The following is a 17,100-nucleotide window of genomic DNA, read 5'->3' as shown; positions in this document are numbered from 1 at the left end:
TCAGATGAAGGAAGGGGGTGAATTAATGCTGCTCTGTGTGTGAGGTGGCGGTTGAACACAACGAGGTGCGACTCCACATGGACTGCGGCGAGCCAGAGAGAACTACTTTCCATCGGAGCGAAGGAAAACTGACTTTTTCCCACAACTCGGGCATCTTTGTAGCTAACGCAGGAAGCACTGGGCTGGAAAAGTTTGTGGTAAGTGCGAAACATCTGTGCTTGTAGATGTATCTGTAGTGGGACAAACATGTACTGCTGGGTTTAGGATGAGGTGTGTGTGTGTGTGTGTGTGTGTGTGTGTGTGTGTGTGTGTGTGTGTGTGTGTGTGTGTGTGTGTGTGTGTGTGTGTGCGTGCGTATCCTTGCAGTTACACTGAAGTGGGGCCCAAAAACTTGTTTTGCTACCAAAAAGGGGCCATATTGTGATATTGTAAGTTGTGGGGCCCTTTGCCTGGGCCCCACAATTTGAAGGTCTGTTTGAGGGTCACGGTGGGATTTTAGGGCTGAGTTTGGGTTCAGATTACAGCAAGGGTTTGACCTCTGCTTTAGGGTTCTAGTAACTTGTCTAGCTAATCACATGCATACATGTAGTCCGACAAACGAGGACCAGGACTGGAAATCTCCTGCCTGACTTGATCTACTGCATTGTGGCTCCACAAGAATTACAATTATGTCAATGTTAAGTAAAGTACTGTAGGAAACCTCCATCTCTTATATGTGTTTACTGTTTATATATGTGGTATCTAGTTTCACTGAATCACAGCTGATACCACAAACTCAAGGACGTGTTTGAGATTTGACAGCTGTGCTTGTTTGTAAATTTAAGGAGACATCAGGGTCAGACCGCAAAGTCCAGCAATGCTGTTCTGCAGAGTCTGAATATCAGCAAACAGGAGGAAAACGGAAAGAAGAGAAGGTTGCTGTGAATGAGGGAGTAGTGTAAATTATCAGTGGCAGAGGGAAGCCGCAGATGTCAAGGCTCTGTTGTGGCAGAAGAGAACCAGGGTTTCATACTGACAACAGGGAGCAAAAGAATAAGGGAGAATAAGAATAAAATCACAGCATCAGAACAGTATTGTTTTCACAACCTGCTCACCCTATAATTAGCACCACAGCGATTGTCAGTCCCTGTTTAACTCAACAACACAGAAGCTGCAGGTGAAACAATGCGGCCATTTTCTTCATTTTTTTAATTGGCCTTCCTTTCTGAACAGGTTACTTGAAGCCCGACCACAGTAAATGTGCTCACTCAGCAGACGTCGTGTCCAGGCTGAGCTTCCCGGGTCACTTCTGTGCATGTTTGTGTAGACGTCAGGGTCCACGTCTCCGTCGCTGGAGCAGCAGCCGCCTGCTGGCGTCTAAAGATTTGACTGAGCCACTTGTGTCTGTCTCTTCAGGGCTCCATCGGGCAGCTGGTGATCAAAGATGATCCCAGAGCAGGCGAGGAGCAGTGTGAAGACGACGAACCCTATGTGAGACAAAAACACACAACAGAACAGCAACGAGTCGGTCTCTTCCTAAAAGCATGTCTGCATTCATCTTTTATGACACAGTTTTTAAAATGAGCCATAAGAACAGAAGTCAAAACAAGGACAAGACTTACAGTCAATGCATCAAAATAGTTTGTGATCAGCACATTTTGGCTGGTCCTCAATGTCTGCATCAACACCATCCCCTAGTGGTCAAAAGACTCAGTCATCAATATGACTTAGTATCAATGAGTCAAGTGTTTCGTTTGTTTGACTTTGTGTCATGTTGTAAACCTCATTTGAAAAAAAGTGAATTTATATATTTTGTATCATGGCTTAGAATCAGACACTCCTTGACCTGATCAGTGTTGTCTTAGCTGTAAATGTAAGTCAGCAGCGACTCCTTTGCTTTGCTTCTAAACGCACTACGCTTCCTAAAGACTTCAGGATACGCCAGTGGAGATGACGGACTGGAGGACAGAGACGCAGAGCAAGAAAATGTGAAGGAAACACCAGGCAGAACCGTGCACAGCGCAAAGGTGACAATTAAATCTGATTTGGCAGCGCAGTGGAATGTGTGCCATCATTTTATTCACATTTTGGTAAAACTTGGTCTTTGGCACAGGTTTGGCATCTGCACTGGACAAGTTAGTTTATACTTCCAATTTTGGACTCAACTACATCTTTATAACTGCTTAAAATGAAGTGAATCCACAGTTTTAATAGAGCACGTCATAAATGACACAAGCCATTCTGCTTTTACTTTGAAGTGTGTGCGTGTGCGAGTGTGTGCGTGTGTGCGTGCGTTTGTGCGTGCGTGCGTGTGGCATGTATTTCTTTTCCATTCCGGTTCTTTAATCCTCCTACAACCAGGAAGTCAGTCTGAACCCAAACATCCCCAAATCAAAACTGACCTCAGGGCTTCAAAGGAAGTTGTCCTTCACAAGCAGAATAACTTTGTATTTCAGATATGAAAGTGATGGGGAATGTGCTTCTTTATCATCTGTAGGTTTTACAGCCACCACTGACAATTGATGATCATTAGCACTAATGTCACTTGCAGACTGACATGACTACACTATTGTATGTACATCCTATTGCTCTACACTGACTCTGCTTTTATAAGACACTTAATCTTCCTCCCGTCTTAAAGGAAGACGACAGCAGACCAGTGAAAGCTCCACCCACTGAGGCTCCAAAGCTGGAGGCTGACATGCACTTTGGTCGCGTGACACCAACAATGACCTACGAAGAAATGGTTAGGAGAGGTGAGATGGAACTAACACAATACCCACAATATTTTAGCATGTTTAGAAGTACATTTTTATATTTTAAAAAATATTTGTTGTGTGTAGGACCCCACCAGACAGAGGAGCCAGGAGAGAGATCAGAAGAGGTGACTTCATATCTTACACCTGTTTATTTTCTCAATAGACCTGCGATATAAGCCGATTATTTTTGAATTTCAGGCTCGTTTCAGACCTGGGGTGAAGGGAGAGCCTGGAGAGCCTGGACCACCTGGTTTGCCTGGTCCCCCTGGACCTACCCGTCCCCCCGGGCACGTTCAGCCTGGAACACGGGGCCCACAAGGGCCACCAGGGATCCCTGGATTTCCTGGACAGCCAGGAAGAGATGGACACCCGGTGTGTGAGAATCCTGGTTAATACCATTTGGTACTAATGCTAGATCTTTATGTCTTACTGATTTGTATCTACTCTCTGCACATAGGGAAACAAGGGTGATAAAGGAGAGACGGTAAGTTAAATATGTTTATATTTAGTCTATGTTATCAACAATTCATAATACCTGTTTTCAATAAACTGTATTGCAACCTACAGGGTCAGAGAGGAACACAGGGCTTTCCAGGTTTAGATGGAACAGCAGGAACCAAAGGGGAGAAGGTACAATGTACTGTACATGTGACCTTTATTACCACGTGACTTGACAGTACAGGTACAGGAAGGGTTAAATCTTGTTTCTCATCCTCTTCTTTCCCCCAGGGAGACCCAGGATTGAGTTTGCCAGGCCCTCCTGGCCCCCCTGGGCCCCCCGGGCCCCCCAGATCGCGTGGTGTACCTGTAACTATCACTGAATTGTAAACTATTGATAACAATCAATCTGGGTCACACACGTGTCACGTGTTTATGTCTGTGTTTATGTGCTTTTGAGTATGGAGCAGATGCCCTGGGGTCCGGCTTTGAGGATCTGGACAGTGAATCTGTCCCCATCAGGGTCAGTAAAAACCAGTGGGAAATGTGGGATGCTCTATTTAAGTTCACAATGTGGATAAGAAATTAGAGTTCTGGTCCTTCCAGGGTCCTCCGGGGCCACCAGGGCCTCCAGGGCCTCCGGGTCCAGCTGGAACCAACCTCTCGTCATCTTCCAAGGCTGAGGGCCTGTTTTCTGGTTATGCTGGGCCGCCTGGTGTACCTGGCAAAGATGGGCTCCCAGGCAAACCTGGAATACCAGTAAGTCACTCATGATAGATATTTGACTTAAATTTGTCATGGAGTGGTTTATATATGTACGTACGTTTCAGCATAGTTTTATGTTTGCTCTCATTATTTATAGTGTCTCTATGATTCCACCTTTAGTCTGTTACTTCTATCAGTAGTTTTGTGTGCGTCATTTCATTTATTCTCTCGCCCTCTCTTATGTGTCCTTCATCTTACTTGTGTCACTTATGTTGTCACTTCTTCTCTTTCCTCCAACGATTCCTTTCCTCTCCTTGATTCTGTTTCAGATGTTTGACGATTGGTTTAGTGGTTCTGGGCATGACGAGTCAGGTTTGAGCTCAGAGTCGGCCTCTGCCCTCCATTCAGATCTTGGCTCTGGTTTAAGTTATGAATCCAGTTTTGGTTCCAGGTCTGAGCTTGACTTTGGTTCTGCTTGGGGCTCAGGCCAGGTATAATGCTTTGCATACAATTATAAGGGCAGATATACAGTCAAAGGTCAGTGCGTTGAGGTGGCAGCATGATGTGACAAATATTCATATCGACGTGTGTTTGTTTTATAAGTGAAAGACTGAGATTGAGACCAAATTTAGGTCACTGCTACTGTACGATGCACAGGCCAATGACTGTATGTTAAACTCAACCTTGCTGGTTGGCAGCTGATTAAAGTGTGTGTGTGTGTGTGTGTGTGCGTGCGTGCGTGCGTGCGTGTGTGCGTGCGTGCGTGCGTGTGTGTGTGTGTGTGTGTGTGTGTGTGTGTGTGTGGTGTGTCTAACTGCTACCTCTGCTCCAAGGCTACTGCTGTCGTCCAGTGTGTCATTTGCTTTCAGTTCAGCATGAAGTTGCACTTTACAAGATAAAGTGGCTGAACTGAAGTTAAATGAACACATACTCGCTTCATAACCGCGGCGGCAACGGCGAAGCTATTTATCCAACGTTGTTACTAAACAATCTGCAGTTTCATTTTCCCTTTGCATTTTGTTGTGTTGTACATTGATTGTTCTCTGTCAAGACAAATGTTGCACTGATTTTACATACAGTCATGTAAAGTTAAAGCTTTAACTAAATATGACAAACATAATTATTGTGACAAATGGTCGGGTTCAAGTGTTATATTTAGGTGTTTTAGTGTTTTAGATGACTGGCAGCTGCAGGTCAGGGAGCATCTGGGCTAAATTCCCTTTATGAACATGCAGGTCAGATATTTAATCAAGGTAATAACATAACTTAAGGGCCTTGCAGTGATTGAAGAAATGTTGAAAATTTAAAATCATAATATTGTTAGTTAGTTTAGGATATATTTTTAAGGTGGCGACACCAGGATTGGCTTCACAGATCACTGATTGCACCACTGTGACTCTAAGTTTGGTTTGTTTTGCCCATTTTTATATAATGTTTTTAAACCTGTTACAAACTTGCTAACGTGGAACTAGGGCGTGATTATTATGAGCGACGAGCACCAGCTACTAACGCTGACATGAGCGAGTCCCTTGAACGGGAAACTACTACTACTAGGCTCACCAATACTGTAGCAGGAGCCCGACCACCTAACAGGAAGGAACCCTGTGCACGACCATGAGACCAGCGTAAAATAATTACTTTAATGGGGAGAACACAGTGAAACAAGGCTATCAAACTGTGTCAAGAAAGGGACACTAACTAAGAGAAAACTACATACTGTAGATGCAATCAATCACGAGGAAGGCTAAGGCTGTGAACAGAGTAACAGAACTGAGAATCGCAGCTTTGATGCAGGCGAACTAAGGGGTGTAAGTTAAGGGCCAACCTAAATTCACTGCACAAGTCAAACACAGTATAGACACTGCTGGAAACTGAACACTGACATGCAGGAGCAAACCTTACATATGCACACGGGACCATGGGACGCCACAGACTGACCAAATGAACATAAACCAGCCCTTGAAAACAATAAACACAGATGAAACTAATTACACCGATTACCACACACTGGAACCAAACAGGAACCAACATCACAACAAAGACAACAGGACTGAAAACCAAAACGCAAGCGACTCCAACAGGCCGGGGGGACCAACTGTCACAAACTTGAAATGGTAGAAGATACAAGAAGGAAGCCCCAGAAATTAGTAGATGCCATAGTAATTATTTATATTAAAAATGATGTGACTTCTTGCATAAAAAAGGTTTGGCCAGAGTGTGACAAATGCAAGAAAGATGATTAGATTTAAAATGAAAAAGTTAGATTCTCCAGGGATCGCTTTCCCAGTGAAGCAGTGATTGATCAGTGTGTATCGCTCCTACAAAGTTAGGACTTCGGTGCACAACGTCAGTGTGTACAGAGGAATACACACAATGCTGAATAACTAACACTCTGACGAGAAAGTGATGACATTGCCTTTGCCTCTGAGGCCATTTATTCTAGCTGAGTTCTATATTCTATAGCTGAATGACTCAAACTTAGACATAGGTATGCTTGGGTCATAAACGTCTATTTGTCAGTTTTGTGTCTCATAATAAAGACACTAAACAACTGAAACTGATACCTTAAGAACTTTCTTGGCATTGATGATCCTATCACTTCCTCACCTATTCCTTTATGGCTACAAGCTTCAATATTTGGATTTCATGCTAGCATATTTTCTATAAATTCTCCCTGTAATGCTTTTTATTCCTGTGTACGTCTAGGGCCCCGCTGGGAAAGATGGGGCTGCAGGTCTGCCTGGAGCTGCAGGAGTGAAGGTAATGTTCAGTGTACACCATCCCCAGATTGATGTTCGAGATAACAAGTCCTTCTTCCTTTACATCTTCAGGGTGAACAGGGCTTAGCTGGGCCGCCTGGACCAAAGGTAATTCATACCACTCTTTACAAGCTGGGATTTCTTATTTCTATAACCTATTACAGTTTAACAAATTTAAAAGCAACTTTTTTAATAGAGATTTCTTCTTTGTCTTTACTTCTGCAGGGTGAATGTGGGACTGAGGGCGGGGCAGGGTCTCCAGGGCCACAAGGACCCAGTGGTCCACAGGGGGAGAGAGGCCCCCCAGGACCCCCTGGACCTCCAGGAACCAAATTCTTTGTAGAGGTGACATTGTTTAAGTTAACTTAACCAAACCTGTGTATAACAGAAAGATGATGAAGGAGAGCACAGAACATCATCTTTAACTGTGACTTTCAGGATATGGAGGGATCTGGGAAGAGTGACATGCTCATTGGAGCTGGACCCAGAGGCCCACAGGTCAGTGCAGGTCACGACGTGTTTGTGTCTAAACTGCATGTATATTGTTTCAGATGCACTACATGGCTTCTAATTTGTTCCCTCCAGGGTCCCCCAGGCCTTCCTGGCCCCCAGGGACCTAAGGTAATCTATGTATGGGTGTTGATTCAATGCCAGTATTCTATTGTTATTGTTTAGTGGCACTAATTGGTTTATTTGCTGATTTTGTTTCTTACATAATCCTACTGCGTTCTGTGCAGGGTGAAGATGGAGCCCCAGGCGCTCCAGGGATCTCTGTCAATGTATGATGACTCTGAAGTCTCCCTGCCAAACTGTGTTACTTAACAAGTGTTACTTTGAGCCTCATTGTTAGTTTCAGGTGGTCAGAGAACAGTACAGCAGACATGTTTTTGTGCCATCTCAGTCTTTTAATGTACACAAACAATTCAATGAAACATATTCTTTAAACTGATTTGTCTTCATTGACAGAGCACATCTAGTAGACAGTAATGATGTATTATGGTATTACAGTACAACAGCATTACTATTTACTCCTCCTGCCACTTCTGCCTACCTTTCAGGGTGAACCAGGGGACCCAGGACAGATGGGTCGTCCAGGTCCAGCTGGACTGCCAGGTCCTAGAGTGAGTAGGAGAACAAATAGTCCTTGTCATTCTGTTAGATTCTTGGATGCTTTGTTTCAGGTGATGCACATGTAGAAATTAAACTCTTTTGTACTTCTGTGTACTGGACAACAGGGGGCAAAGGGAGAGAAAGGCAGCCCAGGACCCAAGGTAAGGATGTGGGAGTTTATTTACATGGTTATAATGACGTTCCATCATGTCCGTCACATTCCTTTTCTCATTTCCTCTGCCTCACGACCCTCAGTCACCACGTTATGTGCAGTAGCTGGTCTTTAGCTGAAATGTTATTTACCAGTTTCATTGATGAATGTCATTTTACCCCCTACGGTGTGTGCTGCAGGGTAATAATGGAGTTGATGGACTCAGTATCCCAGGACCGCCTGGGCCTCCTGGACCTCCTGGGCCTGTGACTAATTTGCAGGATGTATGCACAGATATACACTACACACATAAATGTACACACACCTTAACTGAATGAAGAGTTAGTGATTCCTAATGCCAAGCAGGTTGAATTCAATGTAGTGTTTAACACTGATCTATTGTTATGGTTGAGCTTTTCTGTATCACATTTTGAACTTTAAAATTCTGTGTGTCACCAGTTCCTAAATTGTCTTTGTTTGTTTTCTTTCCAGCTTCTCCTCAACATCACAGATCACGTCTTCAACTTGACTGAGATCAGAGGACCACCAGGTCCAACGGTGTGTTGAAAAAACCTGACCTATGGTGCAACATGGATGTGACACCTGCATTTCAGAAAATATTCTGAAATGCAGCCGTTCTTTTTGTGTTTTGGCTTTTTTAAGCTAATAACCCAGGTCTGTGTTTGTGTTCACGCTTGTATGTGAACGTCTGTGTCTTTATCTGCTTGCTGCAGGGCCAAGAGGGGTTGCCTGGTAGAGCCGGATTTCCTGTAAGATCATTTTGTGACACAATACGCTGGATGAATATGTATAATCTCAAAGATAATATTCTATTAATGTGCACACGAGTGATGTCCTGTTGTCACAACAGCTGTCACAATTATATTCTCAACTATGTTTTGCCTTTCAACAGAATAGGTAGAGAATAGCAAAGGTCAGCGGTGTCATTCATCATATGGAGTTTAAACAAGCATTTATATTCCTCAGTGCTTCCAGGCCTTATGATGTCCATGCAGCTAACTGATTTACAGATGCCACTATTTCATCTCTACCCAGGGCCCCAGAGGACCTAAGGGAGACAAAGGCCTTCCAGGAGTACATGGGCCGTCAGGGCTCAAGGTGAGAAACGATCCCAACACATACTGTAGATGGAATGCTACTATACAGCAGAATGTGCATCACTGTAAATAATGTCTGATATGAAAGAAACTGTTGGATAGTAAATACTTTTCTGACTGACGGATAGAAAAAACTGCAAAACAGGCAAAAGAATAAAAATGACGAAACATTTTGATTGACGATTAATGCTTAAACTTAAAAAAATGATTTGCCTTAACAGGGAGAAAAGGGAGACCCAGGAGTGATCATTGCTGCTGATGGATCCATCTTATCAGCACCAAGAGGCCCCCAAGGGCCCAAAGGCAATAGGGTACAGCACCACTAAGTATTAGGACAACCCACCTCCAAAAATTGATCTGTCACGGAACTCTGATGAATAAAAACCCAGTCAAGCTTGTTTGGATTGAAATTTGGACACAATGACCCTCGAAACAAATTAATTTCTGCAATTACTGTAAATGTCTACTTGTCACATGCTAACGATCACACAACCTTTTGCAGGGTGATCGTGGGTTCCCGGGGCCACCTGGACATATGGTGACTTCTTAATTTAAAATATACATCCACAAAACGTTGCCTGGAAACTATTTTATCAGCCAACAATGTTGATTTGTCTTGTTGTTTTAGGGACCAATGGGACCGTCTGGACCAAAAGGAGAATACGGTCTACCCGGTCGCCCAGTGAGTATTAGTCTTTGTTGTACATTGTCAATAATTTATTATTATTATTTACATGTCCATTTGAAATAGTGTAGTGAAGAAAGGTTTTTGCTAGAAAAGCTGAGCCTCCGCTCATTCTCTCTCTTTAGGGCCGGCCTGGCATGCCTGGAAAGAAAGGCGACAGAGGAGACTCAGTTGGTCAAGCAGTAAGGGGAAGCACTACGTTTAGTATATGATCACTTTAACATAAAATATTGACAGTTACATTTAAAGTTTTCTCATATAATATTGAGTCATGAACACAGACGCTCTCTTACCAGCTCCGAAGAGCATTTTATTTCACCATGAACATTACACCCTTTAAGCATATCACAGTAGTTTGACCTCCAAGCGCTCATCCTGCTCTGCATGTTCTCTCACTCTCAGGGACCACCAGGTCCTCCGGGCCCACCTGGACCTCCAGGAAGAATCCTTGGTCTGAATGGAGTAAGTTAAATTATATGACGCTTTGTGTAAAATCCTTCACACGTGAGATCCTCTGCGCATTAAATGCACTTTTGAATTTAGGTTGTAAAAGATATTATGTATTATGTATTATTATGTATAGCTTTTTTATATAGTAAAATCAGGCCCAATCAATAATGTATAATTAGTTAATTTGTATTAATGTAACTCTTTTAATAGCAGTTAAATGGTTAAATAACAACATTTATAAATTATATATTTCTGTTTCGATAATCAGCTTAGAATTTGTCATTTTTAGTAATATTGATTTTTCATGCATTATTACTTATGTAATATAAAATACACCTTACAGTAAGACTTGCTTTAAGTTAAACTGTGGAAACTAGTATACACTAATATAATAGTTAATTCCTACAGCATTACAACCCTAATTAAAAATTGGAAAATATTAATTCATTTTCATAACTGTAACTTTTTGAATACCAAGTTCCCCATTACTACAAGAATGATTTTTCCATATGTAAATGTATGGAACTATAATATCATCAAATGAAACATGGTAAGACTTTTCACGACAGAAGCCTAGAATGGCTCCCAAAAATAGAACCTGGCATGTTTACACATAAAATGCGTTTAAAGGCCCCTAAGGGTCAAATGCTGTAATCACATATTTTACAAGAACACATATTTATACATATTTAAAAACGCCTAAAAGGTGTGTGTGTATTTTAGCTGTCTGTGTTTGAACTGAGTCGTTTAGTCTGATGACGCTGCTTTTCTTTGAATCTTAAAGACAGTGTTTCCTGTGCGCCCCAGACCGCACTGCAAAAAGGGACCAGTAAGTCTGAGTCAGACCATTTGATTGGTCTGTTTCAGTTGAGAAATGGGACCATCCAGTGGTTCTGTTGGTGTGTGGGTGTAGCAGCATGGCAGCTCTCTGGTCTGGGTTACAACTACCCCGTTCTTCTTCATGGCCTCTCCCTGTTTGCCTACAATAACTGTCTCTCTAACTATCTTCTGAAAGGCTTTGTGTCTGTGGACCTCGCTCCGTTTAGCAGGCATGAACACTGTCTTATATAAAGGCTACATTTCATTCTCTTAACTGTCTGACATATGTCTGTGGGCAGAGAATCAATTCTGATCTTTAGCTTATATTGGGTTCATTGAATTTTATTACCTGGATGATTTGAGTATCTGTTAGATGCAGACTTATCAGGACAAACATTAAAGCCACATGTTGAAGGGTCTGAATCCTTCTTGTGCTGTCTGTCCTTGGCTGACAGTCTGACAGGAGAATAATTAATGAAATCTGAATACCAATACTTTTGTTCATTATAAATATCAAAGCATTTATTTTAAACAATTTGATTTAAATGTTTCCTTTAACATCGATTGTATTGAATGGGAAATAAATCAGTCTGGTATATGTTTTATTAAATAGACTGGTGCAGTTGATGGTGGTTGTCTGTGGGTTCTAGGTACATTGTCTGTCTGTGACCATTATTACATTTATTATTACATTACGTTTTCTCTGCTTAATACCAACTATGCAGGGATCACAGATTTTTGCCAGACTGTATGTGGCAGGTTTCTTCCTGTTAAATGTTAACAGTTTTTCCTTTTGACCTTTGCAATATATTGTTATGTTGTATTTACAGTGTTTCTAGCAGGAACCTAACTCTGAAACATGTTTCTTTGTATTATAACAGTATTTATAATTTTTGAACTAAATGTTCAGTCCTTTTTCTGACTGTATTTTAACTTTAACGTCAAAAGATACTGACACCAGTGTTTTTTATATTTGAGTCTTATTCACATTTGACAAATTTAACATATTGTTCACAGATGCATGACTTGCACTCTGAAATCTGAATTTAATCAGTAGTAGTGTTCTAAAAAACGTGGTAGACATATGTCAATGGGTGCTGTTGTGTCTGTGTAGGATTCAGAGGCAAGGGGAAATTCCGTCGGAGCTAAAGGAGACAAAGGAGACAAGGGAATACCCGGAGAGCCAGGTACACCAGGTAAGAGCTTATCTCATTGACTGATTAGACTCGATCTACACTGATTTGCTTAAAGCCATATTTATGTATTGCTGTTGATTAGTATAAGTAATGCTTCCATTCATGCTGTGTTATTCTTTCTTCTCCATAGTGTCTGGGTTTATAGAGGGTTTTGTGGTGAGTACTGATGTTTATCTTAACAAACTACTACTGATTTGTTTGATGTTTGATTTTATGTTTTCTACTTTCGTCTCTTCCTGGATCTGTCAGGGTGCTAAGGGTGATCAGGGTTACAAAGGTCAGAAGGGCGACGCGTGTATGCCTGGCTTGCCTGGACCACCAGGCAGGGCAGGACTTGTGGTGAGTTCTACTAATAATAAACTGCTTCTGTTGTCGCTTCCCTTCTGATTTAGTTTTTAATGATCAGGTCTAGATATGATTTATTGCATTAGTTTGTCTAAAGCACTGATGCTGCTGATTAAACAGCTTATAGACGGTGTGTTTAAAGTACATTACTGAATAATAAGTATCTTTTTTAAGGATCTGCTAATCGAATAGTCTGTGTAAATGTTCCTTTAGGGTCCAAAAGGTGAATCCATTGTCGGACCTCCGGGTCCTGCAGGTTTGCCTGGTCCTCCAGGACCTTCTGGGGTGGGACGACCTGGTCCCCGAGGACCCCCTGGCCCTGCTGGACCCCCAGGATCTGCTCATGATTCTGGTATGTGTGTGATAAAGGGTAGAAAGTGAGACTGACCCAAGAGCTATCTCGCTTTAGCAAGACATATTCTTGACCCAGTGTTTCCTTTTCTCGTCTCAGTGTTGTGATGTGTTGTCATCAGTTGATGATGTAAGCTCTAATGTGTTAACAGGCCCACCGGGTCCCCCGGGACTTCCAGGATATGCCAACCAAGTAAGACGCTTCCCTTGAGCAAGGCATTTTCTGGTCTGCTGTATTTAAGCTGCTCACTGTTACACATAACAGTCACATACGTCACATGGCAACAATTAAGCAACTCACAGAATTGGAGCGTGTGCCTCTATGTTCAAACAGTCACTGATGCTGTCTGTTGTGCGTTCACAGGTGCCCATCTATGTAACGACCCAGGCTCTGCCTGCAGCCACTCAGGCGCTCACGGAGGGAACCCTGGCTTACGTGTCTGAGAGAGGAGGAGACCTGTACGTCAGAACCCTCGACGGGTGGCGAAAGATCCTGGTGGGTTTTGTTTCTTCTCTTTTAATGCAAGTAAAGCTGACGGGTGGACGTGGCTTCAAACTGGCTGTGTGTGTGTGTGTGTGTGTGTGTGTGTGTGTGTGTGTGTGTGTGTGTGTGTGTGTGTGTGTTTCTTTCAGCTCGGAGAGTTGATTGTTCAAGATCCCTCCTCCTCAGCTGTGTCCCAGGACACTGGAGAATGGAGCAGACCACACAGGACTCACAGCCAGGTACACACACGCACACACACACATACACACACACACAAACACACATAAACACACGCGCGCACGCACACACACAAACACACACACGCACACACAAACGCACACACACACACACACACACACACACACACACACACACACACACACACACACACACACATAAACACACACGCACGCACACACACAAACACACACACAAACACACACACACACAAACACACAGACACACACACACACACAAACACGCATGCACACACGCGCACACACACGCACACACACAAACGCACACAAACACACACACACAGGCACACACGCACACACACACACAGGCACACACGCACACAGCAGAGAGATCTATGTGTGTGAAAATTCTTCTGTAGTGATGACATCGTCTTTAGGACCCATCTCGTTAATACAGACCAACAGTGTATAATATCATTTCTTCACTAGGAGCTTCAGGAGGGCAGGAGAGGATATCAGCCCAGCTATAACCTGCTACCACAGACCTTCAATGCTGTGCCTGGGGTGAGTTTAGGAAACACACACACGCACACACACACGCACACACACATGCACAAAAGTGGGGCCCCATCATTAACATGGCCCTAAGGCCTCACAAGTGCCATAGGGCTCCACTTAGGTAGGACAAAAAAAGGGTTTTGGGCCCCACTCCGATGTGACCATAAGGACACACACACACACACACACACACACACACACACACACACACACACACACACACACACACACACACACACACACTAATCTACGTGAGGACCTCCACTGACATGATGCCTCCCTGGCCCCTGACTCCAACTCCAACCATCACAACTAAAGGCAGACGTCTGACCCGTGCTCCTCACATTTTTGGTTCAAATTTCCATGCAAGTACAAGTACACACACCACATTTTCCGACCTGGATCAAGTGTATTTCCTGTCTCCCAGCTCCACCTAGTGGCTCTGAACTCCCCGCTGAAAGGCGACATGCGCGGCATCCGCGGCGCAGACTTCCAGTGCTACCAGCAGGCGCGCTCCATGGGGCTGACGGCTACGTACAGGGCCTTCCTGTCCTCTCACCTCCAGGACCTGGCAACCATTGTGAGGAAGGCCGACCGCAACCACATGCCGGTGGTCAACCTGAAGGTGAAGCGTTCTTGGATTCCTATCATCTAAGGCAGCTGCGTTCCTGTATTTACAGTGATTCATGTGTTTCTGTCCTCTCAGGGTGAGGTACTGTTCAGCAGCTGGGCGGCCATCTTTGATGGGAACGGGGGCTTGTTCAATCCATCCACAGCCATCTACTCATTCGATGGGCGTAACGTTATGACCGACCCTGCATGGTGAGTGTGTGCAGAGAGGAATGGGGCCCTCTCAGGAAATATCCTGGGCTCATTCTGTACAAAAGGATCCAAAAGTCATTTCAAAATAAAAGACCAGCATCAAACGCTTTCTCCCCCACATTTCTACTGATCTACATGGATTTCCTGGTTCTGACCCCCCAGGCCCGAGAAGCTAGTGTGGCACGGCTCCAGCACCGCGGGCATCCGTCTCACCACCACCTACTGTGAAGCATGGAGAACGGCCGACGTGGCGGTGACGGGTCAGGCTGCCCTGCTGCAGACGGGTCGGCTGCTGGGACAACACACGCGCTCCTGCTCCAACCACTACATAGCGCTGTGCATAGAGAACACGTTTGTGGGCGGCGCAAACGTCGGCAGGTCCTGAAGAGAGTCACACGATATTAGGAACTAACAGGCGCCGGCGACTGAGAGCAGGAGTCATGATGCGTGAACGGGACGGGCACACAGACACACAGACACACACACACACACACACACACACGCTTAGACACATTAACCAGCAGGAGCAGGTGATAGTCGCCATCTATTTGTAGAACACATTTATTTATATAGTCAATAGAAATCACAGCCAAATTGATTTTAGCAATGTAATGTGAATCAGTGCATATTGGTTTTTCATCCTCTTAATTTAAACTTGTTTGGATTGTGAAGGTCAGGTCTGCATTTTTCAGGATATTAGAATTTCTACAAATAGAAATTAAAATGATACTTATACTAACGAGCCACAGTGGCAGCAACAGCAACTTTAACATATGTAAACTGAATGTGACACAGTTGTACGTGCTTGAGCGATTGTGTGCCACAGACCAAGACCCATCTGATTTTTAGTTTTCAGGTTTTTCAAAATAAGGTGTGATGATGAGAAAGGAATTCACAGAAGAGATTGGGCTCAGCATTAGTTCATCTCTCAGTGATTTGCTTTTTATGTAGGTGCAGTCAGTATTCAGTAACACAGGTTACTGCAGAATAAATATATGTCAACATGAGCCACAATGTGTGTTTTCCATGTGAAAAATAAAGATGTCTACATTTTGGATCCTGAGCAGTAATATTTGGTCAGTTCAGGTTTTTCATTGGAAAATGCTTTTCCTCCTTTTTTCTGGACAAATTTCAGACAAAGACTTAGATTTTTAACAGCAGTTTAGCAATAAGATGCTTTCTGTAGTTACTCAATTTGAACAGTAGCGCAATTCTTGAAAAGTAAAGTAAATAACTACATACATCACAGGAACCAGCTTTGAGACTCTAAAGAATTTTAAACAACAGCTCATAATTAGTGTTCTTTGTTTCCAGATTATTGCTGGACGCCTGCTGCTTGTTATGAAATGCTCTGAACTGGTCTCAACATTAACACCTGTACTTTTGATTAGTTAGAGGTTAAATCAACGTGTGTGTTCATTTATACTGTAGCAGGACACAGTGTGAAAGTGTAATTAGTTCACTTTGGCAAAGTTGGAACATGTAAATATTATTTGTGTTTGTGTGCGAGCTGTTATGGTCCAAATGCTTTTGCATTTTACTCTGTAGACTTAGACTTTTTACTGAGCACATTAAATGATTAACATTCACACACTGACTGATAGATAATTTAATTTACAAGTATTAGCTTTGCTGACGTCTGATTATGATGTTACTGTTTAAACAAAACTTGAGCTTTGAAAGAATTTTTGTACTGACTGATGGTGCTGATGGTGGTGAATAAATGACTTATTATTTTTTAAATTGGTGCTTTATTATTATTATTACCCAGTGAAACAACCTGTGTTGCATTGGAGTCATCTTATTTAGTGAATATAGACATATTTGGATTTAGAGGAGTAAGAAAGTCGGGGATCAGAGGACGTGTTGAATATCGGCTCCTGGTTCATAACTAAACTTAATTTACTGGCATGAACAGTTAAGGGGAGAACAACAAAAGGCCAGTTATAGGTTGACAGCTATTGGCTGGTCTTCTCTTGCTGATGCTTTGCAGAATGATACCAGCCATTTTAATATTAGTACATTTGTTACGTTACCATTAATTATTGGACTGGACCCACAACACTGATGTCCTGTACAAGAAAGGCCAAAGTGGCTTCCACCTGCTGAGCAGACTGGTCCTTCAGAGTGTGCAGGCTCATGCTGATGACTCTGGTAGCCTCCGTTAACTGAGT

At 43.1% G+C, this 17,100-nt stretch overlaps 1 protein-coding gene across 6 annotated transcripts in view; it reads left to right on the top strand.

Moving 5' to 3' along the window:
- col15a1b (collagen, type XV, alpha 1b) overlaps window positions 1-16,669 on the top strand; it is a 30,185-nt gene extending 13,516 nt beyond the window's left edge. For 3 of the 6 annotated variants that reach the window (XM_055503876.1, XM_029132742.3, XM_029132739.3), the window contains 41 exons: window positions 45-197; window positions 1,396-1,470; window positions 1,908-2,006; window positions 2,621-2,735; window positions 2,823-2,863; window positions 2,937-3,110; window positions 3,196-3,222; window positions 3,306-3,368; window positions 3,468-3,545; window positions 3,637-3,699; window positions 3,783-3,935; window positions 4,211-4,372; window positions 6,588-6,641; window positions 6,713-6,748; window positions 6,866-6,985; window positions 7,079-7,138; window positions 7,226-7,261; window positions 7,378-7,419; window positions 7,699-7,761; window positions 7,876-7,911; window positions 8,102-8,185; window positions 8,394-8,459; window positions 8,636-8,671; window positions 8,958-9,020; window positions 9,241-9,330; window positions 9,522-9,557; window positions 9,648-9,701; window positions 9,830-9,886; window positions 10,107-10,166; window positions 10,939-10,983; window positions 12,088-12,169; window positions 12,300-12,325; window positions 12,419-12,508; window positions 12,728-12,866; window positions 13,018-13,058; window positions 13,230-13,361; window positions 13,499-13,588; window positions 14,036-14,110; window positions 14,532-14,729; window positions 14,811-14,926; window positions 15,089-16,669. In XM_055503876.1, coding sequence (XP_055359851.1) covers window positions 45-197; window positions 1,396-1,470; window positions 1,908-2,006; window positions 2,621-2,735; window positions 2,823-2,863; window positions 2,937-3,110; window positions 3,196-3,222; window positions 3,306-3,368; window positions 3,468-3,545; window positions 3,637-3,699; window positions 3,783-3,935; window positions 4,211-4,372; window positions 6,588-6,641; window positions 6,713-6,748; window positions 6,866-6,985; window positions 7,079-7,138; window positions 7,226-7,261; window positions 7,378-7,419; window positions 7,699-7,761; window positions 7,876-7,911; window positions 8,102-8,185; window positions 8,394-8,459; window positions 8,636-8,671; window positions 8,958-9,020; window positions 9,241-9,330; window positions 9,522-9,557; window positions 9,648-9,701; window positions 9,830-9,886; window positions 10,107-10,166; window positions 10,939-10,983; window positions 12,088-12,169; window positions 12,300-12,325; window positions 12,419-12,508; window positions 12,728-12,866; window positions 13,018-13,058; window positions 13,230-13,361; window positions 13,499-13,588; window positions 14,036-14,110; window positions 14,532-14,729; window positions 14,811-14,926; window positions 15,089-15,311 — 3,453 coding nt within the window. In that variant the 3' untranslated portion in view covers window positions 15,312-16,669. The remainder of the gene's footprint in view (window positions 1-44; window positions 198-1,395; window positions 1,471-1,907; window positions 2,007-2,620; window positions 2,736-2,822; window positions 2,864-2,936; window positions 3,111-3,195; window positions 3,223-3,305; window positions 3,369-3,467; window positions 3,546-3,636; window positions 3,700-3,782; window positions 3,936-4,210; window positions 4,373-6,587; window positions 6,642-6,712; window positions 6,749-6,865; window positions 6,986-7,078; window positions 7,139-7,225; window positions 7,262-7,377; window positions 7,420-7,698; window positions 7,762-7,875; window positions 7,912-8,101; window positions 8,186-8,393; window positions 8,460-8,635; window positions 8,672-8,957; window positions 9,021-9,240; window positions 9,331-9,521; window positions 9,558-9,647; window positions 9,702-9,829; window positions 9,887-10,106; window positions 10,167-10,938; window positions 10,984-12,087; window positions 12,170-12,299; window positions 12,326-12,418; window positions 12,509-12,727; window positions 12,867-13,017; window positions 13,059-13,229; window positions 13,362-13,498; window positions 13,589-14,035; window positions 14,111-14,531; window positions 14,730-14,810; window positions 14,927-15,088) is intronic. The other 3 variants (XM_029132740.3, XM_029132741.3, XM_029132743.3) reach the window with 3 other exon arrangements.
- The last annotated feature ends 431 nt before the right edge of the window (window positions 16,670-17,100 follow it).

Source organism: Betta splendens, chromosome 17 (genome assembly GCF_900634795.4).
Source record: "Betta splendens chromosome 17, fBetSpl5.4, whole genome shotgun sequence".
Lineage (NCBI taxonomy): Eukaryota > Metazoa > Chordata > Actinopteri > Anabantiformes > Osphronemidae > Betta > Betta splendens.
The sequence above is the reverse complement of the archived record's forward strand: the minus strand, read 5'-3'. Positions and strand labels throughout refer to the sequence as shown.